Source organism: Epinephelus lanceolatus, chromosome 23, assembly GCF_041903045.1.
Source record: "Epinephelus lanceolatus isolate andai-2023 chromosome 23, ASM4190304v1, whole genome shotgun sequence".
Classification (NCBI taxonomy): Eukaryota; Metazoa; Chordata; class Actinopteri; order Perciformes; family Serranidae; genus Epinephelus; species Epinephelus lanceolatus.
In genome coordinates, this window is record NC_135756.1 from 26,653,117 (window position 1) to 26,675,305 (window position 22,189).

Genomic DNA, 22,189 nt, shown 5'->3' on the forward strand with positions numbered 1-22,189 from the left:
GTATACAACAAGTACCTGCCTTACTGGCTATATACTTGTCAGTTTTTCCACCATTTTCTATTCTTATCTGCCGTCCTTTACTGAAGTCTAGTACTACCATTACTCACTTATTATTTTCTCGTCTATTTTTCTTTTTGTGCATCCTGTTTTCTTTGCCGTCAGTTCCACCCTTGTGGTCTTTTTTGTGATTCAAATCATTTTTAGTTGCTTACTTATGTCAGTCAGCATAGTAGCACAGTTGCACTTAACAATATTTTAATTATCGATTAATGTAATATTATTTTCTGTTTAGTCTATGAAATCTTAGATATTTTTTTGGGCACTTTGCCTTTAATGGACAGGATAGCTGGGGGGGGATAGAGAGAGAGAGAGGGAGAGAGAGAGAGAGAGAGAGAGAGAGAGAGAAAGAGAGATGCAGCAAAGGGCCACAGGCTGGACTCGTACCCGGGCCGCTGCGGCAACAGCCTTGTACATCGGGCACCTGCTCTATCCACTAATCCATCGGCGCCCTATGAAATCTTTAGAACCCATGACAATGTCTTTAGTTTGCTTGTTTTGTCTGACCAACTGTCCAAAACTCACATATTCAATTAACTCTCACGAATGACAAAGAAATCCTTTGTAAATCTGCTCATTTAAGGGAGCTAAAACTAAATTGTCTTTTTCTTAAGAAATAAGTGAATCGATTACGAATTTTTTTTGTCCAACAGATTACCTGTCAAATAGTTATAGTATTTACTCTTTTTACTCTTTTCAGTGGTGCCCCCAGAAATATTTAATGCTGATGGCTGGATGGGGCAACTGAAAATCTTGGGAGTGGCACACCATAACCAAAATCCATACTGAATTTCAGGGTCTCAGTTGGGCTACTGTAATGTGTAGGTTAGATGAAAACTATCTCAATATGGAGAGTTAAGAAATGGCATACTTATACTGATACTTGGGTTAATTTTACTAATGATCTGATGTGCATAGACTAAAACCATGTCAGTCAAAATTTTGAGTTCAATCCTGTTTTCATATGTTATATAACTATGTTAGGCAATTCATTGTTCTTTTAATAGCCTGGTTGTCCTTTTCTTTAAAAAGACAAATATACAGCTTTAATTTGAAGGAGTACATTAATTGTAAGGAAGAAAACATTTACTGGGAACAAGCCCTCTTAATTTTAGGGGAGACTCATGAGAGCCCAAATTTGTTCAGATATCTTGAGGTTAGAGCTCAACAGACATCTTTGAAAATGGCCATGGTGGTTTTTTCCTTGCCAAAATTTAGCTTAAATTTGGAGCGATATTTAGCCCCATTCCCAATGAACCATTCCAACATGGTTTGTACCAGTGGATGTCTTAGGTTGTCTAGTTTCACAAGATGCTACCATCCTTGCACTATCTTAAAAAAAGAGCGCACCGCAGTCTTTTAAAGACAATAATGCCAGCACAATTGTATCAGGGTGGCCATGCCCTCCCCAGCCCCCCTTTGGGGCGCCACTGGCTCTCTTATGTGTTCATCTAATAAATTATTAACATTTTTCGTGCTATGTTCCAGATGTGCGTTGGCGTCATTACTGACGGTAGCGCTCCACAACAACTTGTCATACCTGACTGAGGTAATGGAGGCTCTGCTGAAGGATCTGATGCGTCAGAACAGCAACACTCAGCCCAAACTGCTGCTACGACGCACTGAGTCCACTGTGGAGAAACTGCTGACCAACTGGATGTCCATCTGCCTTTATGGCTTCCTCAGGGTCAGCTGCTCATACGTTCCTTTTAGTTGTTGTAAAGTTGAGCTATTTTAACCATGCTAGTGTTTTGACTGTATGGATGGCAATGTCTGTCAGTCAGTTGGTCCACCACTTTGGCCCAGGCTGAAATGTCTCAACAACTATTGGATGGATTGCCATGAAAATTTGGTACAGAGGTTCATGTTCACCTCAGGGGGAACTGTAATAACTTTAGTGACTTTTTAACACCTTTTTAATGCACATACCTGCAAAACCTGCAACCTCAGCTGTGCTTATCTGCAAATATTAGCATGCTAACATGTTAATATAAGATGTTGAGCATGGTAAACATTATACCTGCTAAACATCACTATGGTAACATTGTCATTGTGTCATTGTGTTAGCATGCTGACATTAGCAATTAGCTCAAAGCATCACTGTGCCTGAGTATAGCCTTATAGGGCCACTTGTGTGGCTGCAGACTGTGACTCTTTACTTTTGACTCATCTTATTGTTAGATGAAATATCGGAGAAAACTTGTATGTCGACACAACGCAGCGTGTGAAGTAACGGGAACATGTGTGAGGCCAAAAAAAAGACCATAGAATTACAACACGCAGAACAAGTATCAGAATCCAAGTGTTAGAGCAAGAGTTTTTGTGCAATACAATACTATAGTATTTGGTGTAAGTCTTCACCCCAGCTGTCTTTTCCAATTTGCATGATAAATAACTCCTGGGATGCAACAAGACTGGAGGCATTAATTAATGCTGAGCACAAGCAAGGACTTGGCTTGTTGTCCTAGTCTATTACTACTCTGTGTTGTGTCTTATGTTGCAACACACTGCAGTATTTTTGACCTGTAATTGACATTTGGTCATTTGGTTCTTGTTAGAGTTTATCTCGGTAAGGTCCCAGCAGGCTGGTTAGTAGCTTTTAACAGTCAACCTGGAAACTAGAGGTCTCACTTCAGCCATTTTCTTACCACATCCTGTTCTGTGTTTACCACATCTGCCCGCATAGCTAATAAGAGCTTCATCTAAACAAAACATAACCATGGTTACGGACATTAGCTCTAGTTATTCATGTTACCTGTACATATAGTTCACAGTTCAGTATTTTTAGTCTGCTATGTTTCAATGTGTAGACATCTCAGTTTTATTTCTAAGTGTGCTTGTCAGTATTTTGGTAGTGTCTAACGTCCAATTTTGGTTTACGAGCCTCACCTTATTTGGTACTAGGCAGTGTAAATCCGAATGAACCAAAAGTGAACAAAAATGCCACAAACATTCCGATTCTGTTTGAAAGCTCGACACAAAGTTACCACAACTTCTGTGTCTCGTTTGACTGGCTGTGTTCCTGTTCCTGGTTGTGTACAGGAAAGTGTTGGCCAGCACCTGTTCCTGATGGTCAGCGCTCTCACGCAGCAGACAGCCAAAGGACCTGTGGACTGTGTGACAGAGAAAGCTCTGTACACACTCAGCGAGGACTGGCTGCTGTGGCAGGCTCCGGACTTCAGCTCTCTGGTACACACACAAGCACACACGCTTTTTAGATCCCAGGGCATTTGCACACTTGAGCTGATTACTTGGGTCCAAACGAGGTCATTTCATGTTTGATGGTTTATTTACTTCACACTAATGGAATAACTATGAAACCTTGTGTGATACATTTGGGTTTTGCTCCATGTCAGTACATCACAAGTTTAGTCAGCTGTGCTTTCACATGTGGAAGACATAATTAACACTTCTCAATTCTTAGTTCTCTTTTCATGTTTTAGTCTTTAGTTTGGTAAGCTAGGCTGACCAAAAGTCCTCTTTTGCCCGGACATGTCCACTTTTGACATCCTGTCCAGGGCGTCCGGGGGGTGTTTATAAATTGATGATAATGTTCGGTTTTCCTTGTGTGTGTGTGTGTGTGTGTGTGTGTGTGTGTGTGTGTGTGTGTGTTTTAGAGTGCGGCATGGGCCGCATATTTCTGTCCAAACCCGTCCGAACCCGATAGTCATTCTGTTTTGTTATATCCGAAACCGAACCGAGCCCGACATTATTTAATGACTAAAGCACTGAGTTTGTGTCACACAGTTGTTATGGTTACAGGCTACTTAACAGGCCGGGCGTGTGCCGTGGGTGCTCCGCGGAGAGGGAGACCTCCGTGTTTGAGACGGGAGCGGGTGGTGGGAGGTCCAAGGCTTCCAGCGAGGGGAGAGGGAGAAATATAACAAAATAAGATAAAATAGAAAAAACCTGTCTCCCTCTTTTATTAAATTTTCAGCGTTTAATCAAGGCGGAGGCGGGCGGCTGGAGGTCCGAGACTTCCAGAGAGGAGAGAGGTAGAAACAAACAGCCAATGTGTGTGTGTGTGTGTTCTGTCCAGGTGTTGTCACGTAAATAACAGTCCCCAAGCAATAAACAGGACAGACAATAGGATTTTATTTATTTTTACACTACATTTTCACTGAAAGCTGACCGAATCCGACACAAGCCCGAATACAATTTATAGCTACATTTTTGACCGAACCCAGCCGACCCGTCGGGACCCTCTAGTGTGTGTATGTGTCCCCTATTGGGGCCTGTCTGAATTTCTGTCTTTGAGAGATATTATTTTGTAATATAACTGAATATTCTATCCATACATATAAACTTTAAATATATTAAAATTATAAGGCATCTTTGAGTAAACTGCGAGTATTATTTAAGTAGGCTATGTCATGGCCGGCCGAGTGTCCTCTTTTTTGGAAATCAAAATATGGCCACCCTAGGTAAGCTCTGTATTATAATAAAACACAGTTAACATTTCATATTAAGGTACACATTCACCATCAACTAGTTGCTTATTAGTTTACTTATTATTAGCATATTGGCTCTTTATTAGTCAATATAAAGCACTTATTAATGCCTTATTCTGCATGACCATATTCTACAACTACTAGGCCATTAACTACGTTTTCTCTCAACCACCTGCTGATTACTGTGTATTGATAGGAAGTAAGGATGTTGTTGCGATCTTAATATGCTGTGGGCCTTTTAAAGTGGTAGTACAGCAAGATAAGTTTCCTTTAGTAACACTTAATAAATACTGTATAGTGTAAGTATTGCTCATTCAATTCACTAGTAGTATTGGGGTGTCGTGGCCCGGGTTCGACTCAAGCCTGCGGCCCCTTGCTACATGTCACTCCCTCTCTCTCTCCCCCTTTCACGCTTGTCTGTCCTATCAAATAAAGGCTAAAAATGCCCCCAAAAATATCTTTAAAAAAAAAAAAAAAAATTCACAAGTAGTATGACACTATGACTATTCTTGCTGTGCTACCATCTATAAGGCCCATACTGAGCAAAGCATATTGAGATCCTAAGTCATGTATGACAACTTCCTGACTGCCCATAAATAAGCAGTAATTCAGAGGTTATTGGAGAAAAACTCTTAGTTAATGGCCTAGTAGTTGTAGAATATGGTCATGCAAAATAAGGTGCTTTATGATGATTAAGAGCTGATACACTACTTGCTAATAAGCATCTAGTTAATGGTGAATATGTGTACCTTTATATAAAGTGTAACTCAAAATAAATACACAGTATCTCCCATCTTCCAATACACACACTTTAATAAAAATGATGCTACGATAGTAGGTCAGATTTTTTTCACTCAGTTCTACACTTTACGTATAAGACGGCATCCTCAGTGTGTGTGTGTGTGTGTGTTGAGATAAATCTAATTTATTTACCTTTGTTACTCACCGAAGCAGTACAACTATAAAAGCTAGACATGGAGACATGGACGGTATGTGTAAATGAACTAAGGTAAACTTGCCTCCATCTAACCAGTACCCAGATCTCCCTGCTCATCTTTCAGCTCAAATCCCAAAATGTCACCAGGCAGATTTTGCTGGCTTTAGGGCTGTTGCTTGGACTAGAGATTGTACTTCTGCATTTTCATATGTCTGCGTGTGTAGAAGCAGACTGGGGGAAAGAGCTGCTCCTCTCTCTTTCTCTCTGTCAAACTCAGATCAAACTGTAAAACTAGACAATCCATAACCACTTATTCTGATACAGGGTCATGGGGGGGCCTGGAGCCTATCCTAGGTGACATTTAGCAAGAGGAACACCCTGAACAGGTCGCCAGTCTATCACAGGGCTGACCTAAACTGCATGTCGTTGGACTGTGAGAGGAAGCCGTAGTAAACCCACACTGACACAGGGAGAACATGCAAACTCCACACAGAACCACCGCGTCACCATGCCGCTCAGTAAAACTAGGCAGTACTGATCAAATATGTACAACGATTCTGTCACTGTGTTGCCTATTTCTCACCTAAAATGTCTACTAAAACATTTTAGTGCACTGTTTGGCTGTAATACAAGAATTAGTAAACAAGAAGTGGGCGCTGAACTGTTTCCTGTTTGGTGAAAAATTGTAAAACGAAGCAGTGTTGATCAAATATGAACTAAGATTCTGTTACTGCGTTGCCTAATTCTCACCTCAAATGTTTCAGAAACATATATTTGCTTACCATTTAAGTCATACTGTTTCGTGTATCAAAATAGATACGTTTGCATTACGTCACCCACCAGCAGGAGTGTTTATTGGTGTGGTGCAGCACAATGCATTCTGGCAGTTGTAGTTTTTCTATCTCTTAAGCAAAAGTAAAGGCTACAGCCATTTTTTTGTTTTCTCTGGTCATGTAGCACCACTTCCATTAAGTATTTGTCTTTCCTTGCATAGACTGCCCAGTTTTATGAAAAGACCATCTTTACAGCGAGTATCAAGCAGAGAACAACATTTCATGGATTCTGTTTCAAGTTTCATATATTCAAGGACCTTTGCAACACAAGTGAAACTGAAAAACGGTACCATCTCATTCCACTGATAGGAAATACTGAATCCGCTTGCTGTCAAATGTGAAGACTGAAAATGAGAGTGAGAGATGTTTTGCCACAGCAGTGAGGGATGTGCTAAGTATGGTAACAGGAAACTAAATATTGAGTAAGGCATGAGTTGATCAATAGCCTGTTAGTATACACAGATGTCCTCATTGTGGAAGTTTTTACTGAATACTTGCATAACCGCTGCAGCTCATTTGTATATATCCCCACATTTAAATAATCAAATGCCACATGTACCACAGATGTAGGAGCCAATAGTCAGTATTATAACTGGGAAGACACTGCATATTAATGTGGTGATTCTGATGAGGAGAAACTGCATTCTACATTAGATTTTATGATGTGACAGACTCAGTTTGAGGAAACAGCTACTCAGTTATATGCTTCACGGAAACATCTCATTCAAGGAAGTGGAGTGTTTAAGCTCTTCTCAGATTAAACACATCAATGAACCCACATACACTGTATGAACAAGCTTCCTTTGAACACACCCTGCTTCTCAGAGCTAGAGATCCTGATACTGATGCAGACGAAGGTATTTGACAAGTGAATAGCATGATTTAACAATTTGGAAAACTCCAAACTTCAACATCCATTAAATCCGTGGTTCTTAACATTTTGGGCTTTAAAATCAAGCAATGTCCAGAGCCTGTCATCAGCAGTAGCATATGTCCATGGGTTATAAGCAAGTCAACCAAGAAGTTAAAAAAATAATTTCATCATTCATCATTTTTTTTTCTTCCAAAACTCTTTTTATTGTTATAAACAGCATTTTCTTAAATTATTTCAGCATTAAAACATAAAAAAGATAATGGCATATAAGCATGAATAAGACAAAAAGCAGTAGTTACAAACAAGACAAATATATATTAATAATACATTTATTTTCTCATATCTTTGCACGTACCTTTTTGATTTAAGAAGTGGTAATAAAAAGCATCAGTGGAGGGGCTTATGGACTGTGAGGGAAATTGGGAGCTTGTGTCCCAGACAAACCTATAGATACCTTAACGACAACAACAACAACAACAAAAATATATTATCTGTACTCTGTTGGAAGGATACAATGATGTCCTCAATGTACAAATTATTACATTACTTTATGTCAAGATTAGAATACATGGGAAAAACTCCATCTTCTAGAGAGGGATGGGAGGCATAATTTTAAGATATAGGAGCCGGTACTGAAAAGGTTTGCAATCCTAAATGGCATCTAAATGGAATGCAGATTATGAGAGTCATCTAAAATGAGGTCATTGAGTAATTTTTAGAGGCCGAAAGAGGTAGGAACATCTAAAAAAAAAAGTGCAATAAATGTTGGTAACCACAGCATTACATGACAACAAATGAGAGATAATTAATCTGAATGCTGCCATAGACATACAGTATTTTTGCACTCACATGCACACGTGCCAATGTTTCTTTTAGGCCCCATCCAGAACAAAACCGTTGTTTCGGTTCAGTGCGAGTCAGACACAGCCCAGCATTGGTCAACAGTCATCTCTGTAAGGGATGGACGCGTAATTCAGTTATAAAATATTTAAATATCATTAAAACTGAGAGAGCAGGAAAATATGGTCAAGTGACTTTATTTTGTAGTTGCGTAATCAAACTCTTTTTTCTTTTGTATTCTGTGGGTTTGGCTGAAGTTTGTGGAAGTACAGTCACTGGAGTTTAAATGCTGACACAGGAAACTAACCAGTGACATCAGTCTCACAGGACAAGGTCAAATGTGGGTTAAAGGAGCATTCAGTGGACCTGATTCATACATGTAATGATGCTGACATGCACAGCTTCATGCATATGTTGATTTAATAATCTTAAAGGCCCTGAAAACATATTTCCTCACTCAGCTTCTTACTATGAGCGATGGGGTGTTTCATAAAATATTTATAGAACAGTTTTGTTTTAGTAGTGCAGTTCATGCTCAAAACATGCCTGTTCAGAATAGGCCAATTGCTTGGCCTGTGGTATTGCAGCTTGCAGTGTTTTATGAGAACCGCTCGTACAATGTCAGTCTCACAGTGTCACAGTGTCAGTCTCACGAAATATCAGTTACTTCAAACTGTGTGCAACTTATGGGCACTGGGGCAAGTATAGGTCACGCCACTTGATATAGACTTCCGTGTAGTATACACCTATGTTTCTTTGCTCTGTGCTCCTCCAGAAGCATCATTGCTTCTTGATGCCTTCAGGTGCATTTAAGGCATTGGAGGATCCTTCACTGTGGTGGAGGGGAGAAAGATTTCTGGGTCATGGGAAGAGAGAAGAAGTGAGGAAGCATAAGTTAGTATTATGAAAAGCAGCCATAGTTGGATTCACCTGATAGATTATATTTGATTACAATATTTGAATGAGTATCTGATGACAGTTGTGAAGTTGTTTGCTTGTGCTGCCTGGCAGTTAAATCTGATCAAACCACACCCTGTCAGTCCGTGAGTTTAGGGGTGTTAAACTCTGATACCTAAGGCTGCTTTTTCCCCACAGTTTGAAGTAACTTTGATAGTGGCTTATTTTGTCATAGATATTTAGTTATAGAGCAATACTTAAGATTTCAAACCAAGTTTTCTTCAGTGTTTTAGTCTCTGAATATTTTAATAATCATGCTGACTGCAGCAGTAATCCCAGCCAGTCACCCTGTATTTCCTACTCAGAATCAGATGTTTGACAGTAAGCATGTCTCTAATCTGTCAAGCATTTAAAGGACACTTCTTCATATGTGCTACCTGAAAAAAGAGTTTGATTTTAGCACATAAATGTACATTTGCAATAGACAACACATAAACACCCTGCACACATTGCAAATGTCTGCAAACCTGTAACAACAATTTATCTGTTGAATTGTCCCCAGTGCGCTCCTCAGATGCAACACTTCACTGTGTTACATCTTCGGCACTCTGTGTTCCCTCTTCTCTTTCATTTCCTTCTCTCTGCTGCTACTGTGACTCTACCCACAGCACTCATGAACGTTTTATCTAATCTAACAAACCGCCATCTTCCTTTAATGCTCATTCCAACCATTAGACAAAGTGTGCATTAGTCACAAAACTGCTCAAAGGAAACGAGATGAAGTCTTATGATACATCAACTCGTGCAACACTGCTGTGAAAGCCTTTCATTAACCACACCTTCTCTCAGAGGTCCATGCAGCTGTGTTTTACTTAGAACAACAAATGAAAGATGACGTCTGACACTGATCTTTAATATTGTTGTAATGTGTTGTGATATGAAACAGCTGTTGTTTCGATGAGGCTTTAAATCAGGGTTTTTTTGCATGATGGGAAAACTGAGGTTAGCATTAGCGGTTATTTTAGTGGTTTATGCAAGTGCAAATTGAAGCATAGTGCACAGCTGTGTGACTGTGCTACTGTGTCAACCTTTTAGTCATCATTCACATGTGCACCGTTTGCATGAATTCTGCAATGTGCATATCTGAGTGTATACATGTCAGGGTAGGGAGTAAGTTCATGAGTGAATGAGGAACTTTAAGAAAGAAATTCAGAGATAGCTGGTTACATTTGGGCTGGCTATAAAAATAGGATTGTTGCCAGTAATTAGCAAATACAATGACATGTCAGTTGTGTCCATGTTTCTGTCTATTGTTTACAGAAGCTGAAGGTGCTGTTTGCAGTGGGCAGTGACGGAGAGGTCAGCGAGCCTCTGGAGGTGAACGCTCTCAGCTGTGACTCGATAGAACAAGTCAAAGAGAAAATTCTGTCCACCTTCAAGGCCAAGTTTGGTTTCCCCTACAACACCCCCCTCAGGGACATTTCTATCGGTAAGTAACAAACAATCCTTATAGTCCTGTGACTTTAAATACTTGGAATACCCTAAAGATAAAAACTATTGAAATACATCACTGAGCCATATTGCTGCACTGAGTAACCTGTCTCATCATTACTGTAAATGAACATAGGATCTGTTTACTAAAGGGACAGTTCAACCCAAAATCAAAAAAATACATATTTCCCCTCTTGCCTGTAGTGCTATTTATCAGTCTAGATTGTTTTGGTGTGAGTTGCAGAGTGATGGAGATATTGGCAGTAGAGATGTATGCCTTCTCTCCAATGCATGGAACTAGATGGCCTCCAAAAATGATCCAAAAAACAAAACAAAAAACATTTGATTTAGAATCAGGAAAGGATTTATTGGCAATATTGGTGTGCCATATCACCTTATACAGGTATAATTTTCAATATCATATGAAAAATTCATACTGTGATACTTGCAATATTTTGACTTGTTGACATATTGACATAATACTGTTGCCCACGGCAACAACAAGCATGGCTGAAAGCTTAATTATAACAGACTCCGTGGTGGTTCCAAAACAGTTTCAGTAGTGTGGAATAAACTGTGGCGTCCTGAATGTTTTATGAACAGACTCAGACTTCTCAGACTCTTTTAGTGACTTACCGCTCAGAGGGAACTCATTCAGTGGCTCCTCTGGCAGCAGCACAGCGTCTCTCCCTCTCTTCTCTCGCTGTGTGCACACAGGAGTCAGTATCGTGAAGTGATTATGTCATAAACCTTTGGTAATATAAACATACATGATGGAATTTGCTTTGGTTTTTGGCGCATGTGCATACATTGAACATAGAATAAATATGTTACGAGGAATAAAAATAAGGCAGAGTACTGCAAAAACTTGACAAACTCATGTAGGAGCAACACTTGCCACCGCACAGCCAATAAGGGCACTATTACGGTGTGAGCTTCTTGAGTAGATGCACGCCTCCTTCTGCATGGTGATACGTATAGTGGGTGTAGTTCGGGATATAGAAAATAGTTCCCACATCAAACTGCTCTCAACAAGGTCTGTGGATTATCTTGAGTAACCGGGTCATGATTTCTGAATGATGAGTTTTTCAAATTTTAATTTTCTTGCCGTTTTGAGCACTGCAAGCTGAGTGCCATCTAGTTCCATTATATTTAAGAGCAGGCAGACATCTCTACAGCTGATATATCCAACACTCTGCAACTCACACCAAAACAATCAAGACTGATAAGTAGCACTACAGGTAACATGTGTCCCCTTACCTGTCCCTTTAGTCCCACTGTCATGGTGGTGCATCTAATGTGTATTGATCGGCAGCTGAAAGCGCTTCCCAACAAATGCACTGTTTACTACTGCTTGAGTAACATTTGCTACAAAATACAGGGGCCAGCTGTTTTAGAAAAATGACCGAGCCTATTATAAAAGTTACACAATATATTTGTGATCTGTTTTTAAACATTTCTGTCTTAAAAAAGATTTTTCACACAGTTAAACTTTTTCCCACCAGAGTATGAGAAGGATGGATCGTTTGTTCCTCTTCAGGAAGTGGATGCGAGCTCTGAGGTTATCGGGGAGGTGACAATGCTCAACACACTCGAGCACTACAAGGTGAGGAACAGGAGTATTAAAAAAGCAGTCAGTGGATGGGGGCTCTTCACTTCTGCCATGTACTCTGATGCAGAAAGACAAGTGTTTGTGTTGTGCTGTTGTTTGGGAAACACTGCATCTCAGACCTAACCCAGTCAACATGAGAGCAGGTGGGCAGAGCTGAGCCTGTGTCAGTTGGCACAACACCCCTCTCATTTTGAGTATTGTTGTTCCTGTCTCCGCCCACAGGAAAAGAGCATGCATACAGTTACTCTCTGTGATAGCTGTCATAGAAACATGGTGGCCAACAAGAGCAAACGTGCTTCAATGATTCAAAAACACTTATGAACATCGACATCAGCAAACATGCTGCAAATACAAAAAATGATGCAAGGTCAAAAACAATTGCAACAGAAAAATGCTGCATATCCAGTCAACATGACTGGAGTTCTCCAGGCCTCTGGGGAGATTTTTGACCTTGTACAAGACTAAAATCAAGTATTAAAAAAGAATATGAAAGAATAACACCTTTCTTTACGTGTCACAAACAAACACACTCATCTGGGGCCTGTACTACGAAGCAAGTTGAACATACCCATAATATCTTGCTTCACTAACCCCAGCACTGGCTGTCTAGATAACCGTTATCAAGAAGCTGATTATCAAGAAGCTGAGTCAACTCTGGGTTCTCCTATCTAGCCATGAGCCATTTATAAAAGAGATGGGCTTGATGATTATGAGAGATGTCATCAGAACCATGAATAACGTAGCCTACAAGCATAAAGTCACATTCATCAGAGGATAATGTAAACATGAATCGTAGAACAGAATAAAATGTAGAAACACTAGTAAAAAATTCCAAATATTTAAAGTAGGCCAAAATTTAAAACACGTGTAGGTATCATTATACATGACTTAAGTATGGAGTGAGTATTTTGTGCTATTTACTCATCATAAAACATTACATAAAAACACCTGTTAAGCCTTTGAGCATAACTTACCACACTGATTTATCCCATGAAAAAGTGAACCAGCTTTGTAGTACTGAAAACCCAAGGTTAACTCTAAAGTCACCTCATCCTGCTTTGTAGCACAGGCCTCTGGTCTCTGGGTGCGCTCCGAATCGCATGCTTTTTCTTTTTACTTTAGTAAGTGCCCTTAAAAGGTATGTACTGTTGCATGCAGCATGCACAGAATCAGGACATACTACTTCCTCATAACACCACGCTCTGAACCTTGACCCTCTTACTCATATATCCGTTACCATGGAGATAAAACAAAATGCATTCACCAAGCTTGCAAAGAGATGGATGTCATCCATCAGGCAGCTCTGATGTTGTTATTTTGCAATAAGTAATAACTGCATATATTGTAGATTATAACACATCATATTCATGATAGTAAAATTACAGAGGGTGTTGTTGTTGGTTATATTTATGATTATTTTATTCAGTTATTCCTTTTTATGACTAATCAACTGGTCTTCAGTCACCTGAATAGGCTGTCATCCATCATTGTGACTTCTGACACTTGATGTGACGTATCACTTTGCAGAGGATTGTGGGTCAGAATAGCCAGAAAAGCATGCTGGCTTGCATACTGCGAAATGTGACCGGATGTAGAAGAACATCCTGGTACTTTTGGTATTTGACATACTATGTATGTGGATATACTAAATCTTTTTCTGACACTCTGTAGTATGATAGTATGGGTATGGGAACACACAGACTGTTTCTCAGGGTGGAAATCAAGCTGTTCCACTTAGTGCTCCCCTTAAAGGCCTGGAGAACTGAATATGCAAATTCAGTTCCTGTTACATTTGTTTTCAGGGTGTGTGTCTATGACTTGCTTTTGATTTGCTTCATTTCTGTATTTGCAGTGTTTGTCGTTAATGTATTTTATTTGCCTTCTGCAGTGTGTTGTTTTTTGTTTGTTTTTTTGCAGCACATCTGTTGTATTTTTTGTTTTGGATTTTTAAAATGTCATTTCTAAAGCGCAGTACGTTTCACCAAATGGAAATTTTCTGGGTCTTTGAACTGCATTTGACCTTGTCGACCACCTTATATAAAATTGGCATCACAGCTTGACAGAAACCAGTTTCAAAATGTATATAACAAACTGCTCAATGCTCAAAATATCATGGGAGGTATTTACAATGACACCTTTAATCTAACAGGAAAAGGGCCACATAGTGCCCAGACAGTGACGAGAAGAAGCTGTGTAGACCCAGGCAGTCTGTGCAGTGTCAAGCCAAAACAACAAAATGCAGATAATCTGGCATCAGTCCAACTTCCTCTGCACTGAATGCCTGCACAAAGTTCTTTGGCCACTTTACTCAGAAATGTACTTTTACTGTCCTTGCTTTGAAATTCGCTGTTAAACTGCTTTTAAGACTTGTCATTTCCTGTAGGCAACAACAGAATTTAATTTAGACCAACTGAGTCACTCTATGTCGGCTAGAGCAGATGGGATGCTCTTCTCCATCTCACTTTGTCATTAAAGCTGATGAGAAGAGATACTTTTTATATGAGGAAAAAACATACTGTAAGAAAAGTGGTTCATAATGGCTTCATAATGAGATCTCTGTGTGTCTGTCAGCCATCAGAGTACCATCAGAGCCTGGGAAAGATAGACTCTGACACGTGTTGTGTAATAGCCTGGTGGCATGAACTGTGTTGCCATATTACAAAGCCAAGCCACAACTTAAAAAACTTTATCACACATGATTAGTCAAACAGGAAACAATATATAGGTGTTGCTGTCTGCAGAAATTTTTGTTTTAATTGAAGTAGAATTGAGTAGATGTGAAATAAAGAAAGTTTCTAAAGTTCCTGGAAATTGACTGTTTTTTGAACATCTTCTACTAATACCTAGGTTAGCAGACTCAAGCATCTGGAGATATTCTGTGGGTGACTGTGGTTTCCTGTTACATAAATACACAAAAAAAACATAAAAACAAAACATGGTGAAAGGTAAAACTGAAACCACTGCTGATCTAATTGGCAGCTTTCATTGCAATACCTATGTATCATTTTAGAAATGTAAGCTGATACGTAGAGGCCCTGAGCAATTGTTTGTTTTCATCTCATCTCATCTCTTTTTTACTAAATTGTGAATTAACGTTTTGGAGCAAAGGTTGTAAAATCAAAGGAAATGTCATGCATTAACCTTTCTGTGTGTTCGTCTGTTTGTGCTCCTCTAGGTTCCTGATGGAGCGACAATCAAAGTGCTTTCTAGAAAAAATCATCCTCCTCTGAGCCCGCAGGGGAGTCTGAAGGGTAAGAACTGAGAAGGCACACTTGGTTTTATTTTAAAAATTTATGATACCAGTACCAGTGTCGGTGGCCTTAAAGTGATATCAATTCAAATAAGGTACCTAACTTGGTGCGTTTCTTTCTACTCTTCCACTCTCTTCTACGACTTCCATTCAAATGCTGGCTACTCCAGAGCAGCATTTGAATGGGTGCATTCACTTGGCCTAAAATGCCACCAGAGGCCACAGGGCTCTAGTATAGTACAGCCATACTTTGGAATGTTTTGGTTGCATCTCAGCACGTTGAACTGCCAGTTTCGTCAAATACAACGCGCTTACTCCAGCACACCACAGACTGTATGGGATGTAGCTGCTGCAGCTGCCAATCACACGTCACATTGACTTTGAAGAACACTCGGCTGCAGACAAAACCATACAAAAGTCCTTTTCTTTCTAGATCTGGGTACAAAAATGATTGAATGCAGTTATCCTTTGACTGGAGACATTTCGGTAGTAATTGGTGCTGGGTTATTTCGGTCGATACCTTAAAAGTTCAGAGTACTGATATCCAGCCCTGCTATCAACCTCTGGTATATTTTGTAGCAGCCATGAAAACTGTTGATGTGCTTTTTCTGAGCTTTTAACCACTTCCTACAGTCTTAATCAGCAAGTGGAACTGGTTGTCATCATGTGTCCTAAAACTGGAATGTGGGTCACATGATATGACTTGACACCTTAGACGGAGAACCTTGAGCAGCTCTGCATCGTAGTCAGCCACACTAGTAACATAATTTTCCTCACTGCTCTCAGCAAGTGTTGTTGCCCTAACTGCATTGTGGCCACTATTTATATTTTACACCTTTAAAAATATCCCGTAACCACCAAACCAAATGCTAGATGGCAGGAGAGGAAGCTAATTATTTCTGATAACAGTCACTGATTATTTCTGTTCATTTTTTCTTTAGATGATGAGAACTTCTCTGGAAAATACTTCCACTTGGTAAGAGGCAGTTTGTGTTTTATGTTTGTAGAAGTGCATCATCAAATCAGCTCAGAAGACAAGGACATCTTAATCACTACACATATTAATACAACCACAAAAGCTGACAATTTAATGGTTGTTTGATGCCTCTTTTCTGCAGATTGATCCTGATGTAGACGAGGACCAAAGAAAGAACCCAGAGAGGAAGAAGTTAAAACTGAAGGAAGTGCACCTCACCAAGCTGCTCTCCACCAAGGCAAGAGGAACCAGTTGCAGTACCTCAATTTACTGAAACAGACACGCACACCAATAATAATAGAACTGATACCAGAATCTGTCTCACATGGTTTTTTTTAACCACCTGCAGCAGTGCTGATGTTGTGTCTACACAGGATGCAATCAGGCACAGTATTAACTGTATGTTGCGTTTAAGTGTGTGTAGTGTTCGTAAGTTAGCATTGTTTATAATAGGAGCATGTCTGTTCCATCAGACACCCATGAGACAGACAACTGAAACACACAGCTGAAATGCTCTCTGTGTAGACACGCTGGTAATATGATCAGAGCATTACTGAATTTGCAGGGGGTTGTGTTTTTAACTCAGATAAGAGAGTGGATGGCAGTTTGGTCTTTCCTTTTTAGACGTAAGTAGAAGGAAGGAAGTAATTGACAGTACAGAGTTCTGGTGAGAGTGAGGCTGTATGATATTATTTCAGAGGAGAGGGAATTTGAACTTTTCTTTATACTGTTCTGAACTATACAGGACAGCAATACATGACATTTCCTTGTTCTCTGTGTCTAAGGTGGCGGTGCATTCATTTGTGGAGAACCTGTTCAGATCTATCTGGGGGACGCCGCACAGCAGAGTCCCGCTTGCTGTCAAATACTTCTTTGACTTCCTTGACACTCAGGCAGACAACATGAAGATCACTGACCCAGATGTCCTGCACATCTGGAAGACCAACAGGTATGATGGGGTCATGTACTGCTCCATGGACAGTGTGAAAAGCTTTAGTACAGAAGTTAAGAATTAAAGCTGCATCTTTTCTTCCTGACATCTTTATGCTACTGTGCAGTTTGCCTCTGCGCTTCTGGGTCAACATCCTGAAAAACCCTCAGTTTGTTTTCGACATGGAGAAGACTCCACAACAAGAAAGCTGTCTGTCTGTCATTGCTCAGGCCTTCATGGACTCCTTCTCCCTCAGTGAGACCCAGCTGGGAAAGGTAACGTACAGGACAATTGTCCTATACTGTAATTTACTATAAGAGAAAGCCCACTTTTTCTGGTTGAGATTGTAGAAAGGGGTGAAATCAAAGGTGAATCAACCCTAATACAAAGCAGAGTATATTCATGAATCTTGAAGTTAATGTTCAATAATTTTTCATCATTTTTTATTAGCTTTTATATATTTCTAAAACTGCTGAGAGTCATAGTATAATATTTCAGTGTGATAGTATACAATGTTGAAAAAAACTGATTAAAAAATATCATAGTATAGTATGTCAAAAAGTGTTATAGTATAAGATGTTGAAAAAACTGCAAAAAAAAATCATAGTATAGTATGTCGAGAAAACTTCCATGAAGTCATAGTGAATGAAAAAAAATCAGTGTCAGAAATCAGTGTCATCACTTTCATAAAAAGTCATAGTATACTATGTCAAAAAACTGCTTAAAAAAAGTCATAGTATGACAAAAACAGACATAGTAGGGTATGTTGAGGAAAAAAAAGTCACAGTATTCCGAAAAAAAGCCATACTACCCTAAGTAAAAAGTTAAAAAAAAGTCATGGTATATGCAAGAAACATCATAGTATACAATGTCCTAAGAAGTTATGTAATACTATGTTGAAAAAACTCCTAAAGTCATAGTATAGTATGTTAAAAACGATACACTTTGTTGAAAAAAATGCTGAAAAAGTCAAAGAATAGCATGATGAAAATAGTCATAGTATAGTATGTTGAAAAAAGTCAGAACGCTATGTTGAAAAAACTGCTAAAAAAAAAGTCATAGTATAGTATGTCAAAAATAATTATAGAACATGTTGAAAAAACTGGTAAAAAAGTCATAGTATAGTATGTCGAAAAAAGTCATACAACACTATGTTGAAAAAACTGCTTAAAAAGTCATAGTATAGTATGTCGAAAATAATCATAGAACATTATGTTGAAAAAACTACTAAAGAAAAGTCATAGAACGCTATGTTGAAAAAAACGCTAAAAAAGTCATAGTATAGTATGTCGAAAATAGTCACACACTATGTTGAAAAAACTGATAAAAGTTCATAGTATAGTATGATGAAAATAGTCATAGTATAGTATGTCAAAAAAAGTCATAGAACATTATGTTGAAAAAATGCTAAAAAGGTCATAGTATAGTATGTCAAAAATAGTCACACAACACTACATTGAAAAAACTGCTAAAAAAAGTCATAGTACAGGATGTCAAAGTCATGAAACACTATGTTGAAAAAACTGTTAAAAAAGTCATAGTATAGTATGTCGAAAATAGTCATTGAATATTATGTTGAAAAAAAACTGCTAAAAAAGTCATAGTATAGTATGTCGAAAACAATCATAGAACATTATGTTGAAAAACTGCTAAAAAAAGTCATAGTATAGTATGTCGAAAATAGTCACACAACACTATGTTGAAAAAAACTGATAAAAGGTCATAGTATAGTATGATGAAAATAGTCATAGTATAGTATGTCGAAAAAAGTCATAGAACATTATGTTGAAAAAAATGCTAAAAAAGTCATAGTATAGTATGTCGAAAATAGTCATTGAATATTATGTTGAAAAAAAACTGCTAAAAAAGTCATAGTATAGTATGTCGAAAACAATCATAGAACATTATGTTGAAAAACTGCTAAAAAAAGTCATAGTATAGTATGTCGAAAATAGTCACACAACACTATGTTGAAAAAAACTGATAAAAGGTCATAGTATAGTATGATGAAAATAGTCATAGTATAGTATGTCGAAAATAGTCACACAACACTACATTGACAAAACTGCTAAAAAAAGTCATAGTATAGTATGTCGAAAATAGTCATAGAACATTATGTTGAAAAAAAACTGCTAAAAAAGTCAGTATAGTATGTTGAAAAGTCATAGAACATTATGTTGAAAAAACTGCTAAAAAAGTCATAGTATAGTATGTCGAAAAAAGTCATACAACACTATGTTGAAAAACTGCTAAAAAATGTCATAGTAGTATGTCACAAAATAATCATAGAACATTATGTTGAAAATAATCATAGAACATTATGTTGAAAAACTGCTAAAAAAGTCATAGTATAGTATGTCGAAAATAGTCACACAACTCTATGTTGAAAAAACTGATAAAAGGTCATAGTATAGTATGATGAAAATAGTCATAGTATAGTATGTTGAAAAAAGTCATAGAACATTATGTTGAAAAACTGCTTAAAAAGTCATAGTATAGTATGTCTGAAATAGTCACACAACACTATGTTGAAAAAACTGATAAAACGTCATGGTGTAGTATGATGAAAATAGTCACAACACTACATTGAAAAAAAGTCATAGTATAGGATGTCGAAAAGTCAAGAAATACTATGTTGAAAAAAACTGATAAAAAGGTCATAGTATAGTATGTCGAAAATAGTCATAGAACATTATGTTGAAAAAAAAACTGCTAAAAAAAGTCAGTATAGTATGTTGAAAACAATCATAGAACATTATGTTGAAAAACTGCTAAAAAAAAGTCATAGTATAGTATGTTGAAAAAAGTCATCCAACACTATGTTGAAAAACTGCTAAAAAAATCATAGTATAGTATGTCGCAAAATAATCATAGAACATTATGTTGAAAAACTGCTAAAAGTCATAGTATAGCATGTCGAAAATAGTCATAGAACATTATCTTTAAAAATTGCTAAAAAAGTCATAGTATAGTATGTCGCAAAATAATCATAGAACATTATGTTGAAAAACTGCTAAAAAAAAGTCATAGTATAGTATGTCCAAAATAGTCATACAACACTATGTTGAAAAAACTGATAAAAGGTCATAGTATAGTATGTCACAAAATAATCATAGAATATTATGTTTAAAAACTGCTAAAAGTCATAGTATAGTATGTCGCAAAATAATCATAGAACATTATGTTGAAAAACTGCTAAAAAAAGTCATAGTATAGTATGTCCAAAATAGTCATACAACACTATGTTGAAAAAACTGCTAAAAATGTCATAGTATAGTATGTCGAAAAGTCACACAACACTATGTTGAAAAAACTGCTAAAAAATGTCATAGTATAGTATGTCGAAAAGTCACACAACACTATGTTGAAAAAACTGCTAAAAAATGTCATAGTATAGTATGTCAAAAAAGTCATAGAACGCTATGTATGTTGAAAAAACTGCTAAAAAAAAGTCATAGTATAGTATGTCGAAAATAGTCATACAACAGTATGTTGAAAAAACTGCTAAAAAAGTCATAGTATAGTATGTTGAAAATAATCATACAACACTATATTGAAAAAACTGCTAAAAATGTTATAGTATAGTATGTCGAAAAGTCACACAACACTATGTTGAAAAAACTGCTAAAAAATGTCATAGTATAGTATGTCAAAAAAGTCATAGAACGCTATGTATGTTGAAAAAACTGCTAAAAAAAAGTCATAGTATAGTATGTCGAAAATAGTCATACAACAGTATGTTGAAAAAACTGCTAAAAAAGTCATAGTATAGTATGTTGAAAATAATCATACAACACTATATTGAAAAAACTGCTAAAAATGTCATAGTATAGTATGTCGAAAAGTCACACAACACTATGTTGAAAAAACTGCTAAAAAATGTCATAGTATAGTATGTCGCAAAATAATCATAGAACATAATGTTGAAAAAACCGCTAAAAAAAGTCATAGTATAGTATGTCGAAAATAATCATACAACAGTATGTTGAAAAAACTGCTAAAAAAGTCATAGTATAGTATGTCGAAAATAATCATACAACAGTATGTTGAAAAAACTGCTAAAAAAAAGTCATAGTATAGTATGTCAAAAGTCATAGAACGCTACGTATGTTGAAAAAAACTGCTAAAAATGTCATAGTATAGTATGTCGAAAATAGTCATACAACAGTATGTTGAAAAAACTGCTAAAAAAGTCATAGTATAGTATGTCAAAAAAGTCATAGAACGCTATGTATGTTGAAAAAACTGCTAAAAAAAGTCATAGTATAGTATGTCGCAAAATAATCAGAATGGTATGTCGAAAATAGTCATATAACACTATGTTGAAAAAACTGCTAAAAAAGTCACAGTATAGTATGTCAAAAATAATCATAGAACATAATGTTGAAAAAACTTTAAAAAAAGTCATAGTATAGTATGCCAAAAATAGTCATACAACACTATGTTGAAAAAACTGCTAAAAGTCATGTTATGTCATAAAAAAAAGTCATAGTGTAGTGTCAGGGAAAAAAAAGTCATGGTATATCTTTACCATTATTGTGTTCCAGTATGCACCAACCAACAAGCTGCTCTACGCCAAAGACATTCCCAAGTTCAAACAGGAAGTAAAGACTTACTACAAACATATCAGAGACCAGTCACCAGTCACAGACTCAGAATTCAAGAAATTCCTGCAGGAAGAGTCGAAGGTAACGTCCATTCACTACTAGATGTTTACAAACTGGTGCGGTGAAGACCAGCAGTAAATGGATGACTGTTTTCTTTTCAGAAACATGAAAATGAGTTCAACGAAGCCGCAGCCCTCAGAGAGCTCTATAAGTTCATGCAGCGATACTTCACTGAGGTCAGTTCTTATCGTCAAGACGAGCTCACACTTTTTCTTGTTATTCATGTTTGTGTTTTTAATGGAGAATGACACTCTTATAATACTAGTATGAACTGATGGTGATGTTGGAGATGCCACATCTGGTTTTGTTGTAAGTACGTTTTAGTTGCAGTTTCATTCTGTCATCTATTTTAACACTTCTCAGTAAAACTGCA

General features: G+C 37.5%; 1 protein-coding gene across 2 annotated transcripts in view; it reads left to right on the top strand.

Moving 5' to 3' along the window:
* The window catches only part of plxnc1 (plexin C1), a 46,289-nt gene that overhangs the window by 22,532 nt on the left and 1,568 nt on the right, over positions 1–22,189 (top strand). For both annotated transcript variants that reach the window (XM_033614721.2, XM_078164985.1), the window contains exons 20-30: positions 1,546–1,744; positions 3,100–3,246; positions 10,210–10,378; positions 11,886–11,986; positions 15,168–15,243; positions 16,184–16,218; positions 16,361–16,456; positions 17,004–17,167; positions 17,277–17,424; positions 21,697–21,837; positions 21,918–21,992. In XM_033614721.2, coding sequence (XP_033470612.2) covers positions 1,546–1,744; positions 3,100–3,246; positions 10,210–10,378; positions 11,886–11,986; positions 15,168–15,243; positions 16,184–16,218; positions 16,361–16,456; positions 17,004–17,167; positions 17,277–17,424; positions 21,697–21,837; positions 21,918–21,992 — 1,351 coding nt within the window. The remainder of the gene's footprint in view (positions 1–1,545; positions 1,745–3,099; positions 3,247–10,209; positions 10,379–11,885; positions 11,987–15,167; positions 15,244–16,183; positions 16,219–16,360; positions 16,457–17,003; positions 17,168–17,276; positions 17,425–21,696; positions 21,838–21,917; positions 21,993–22,189) is intronic.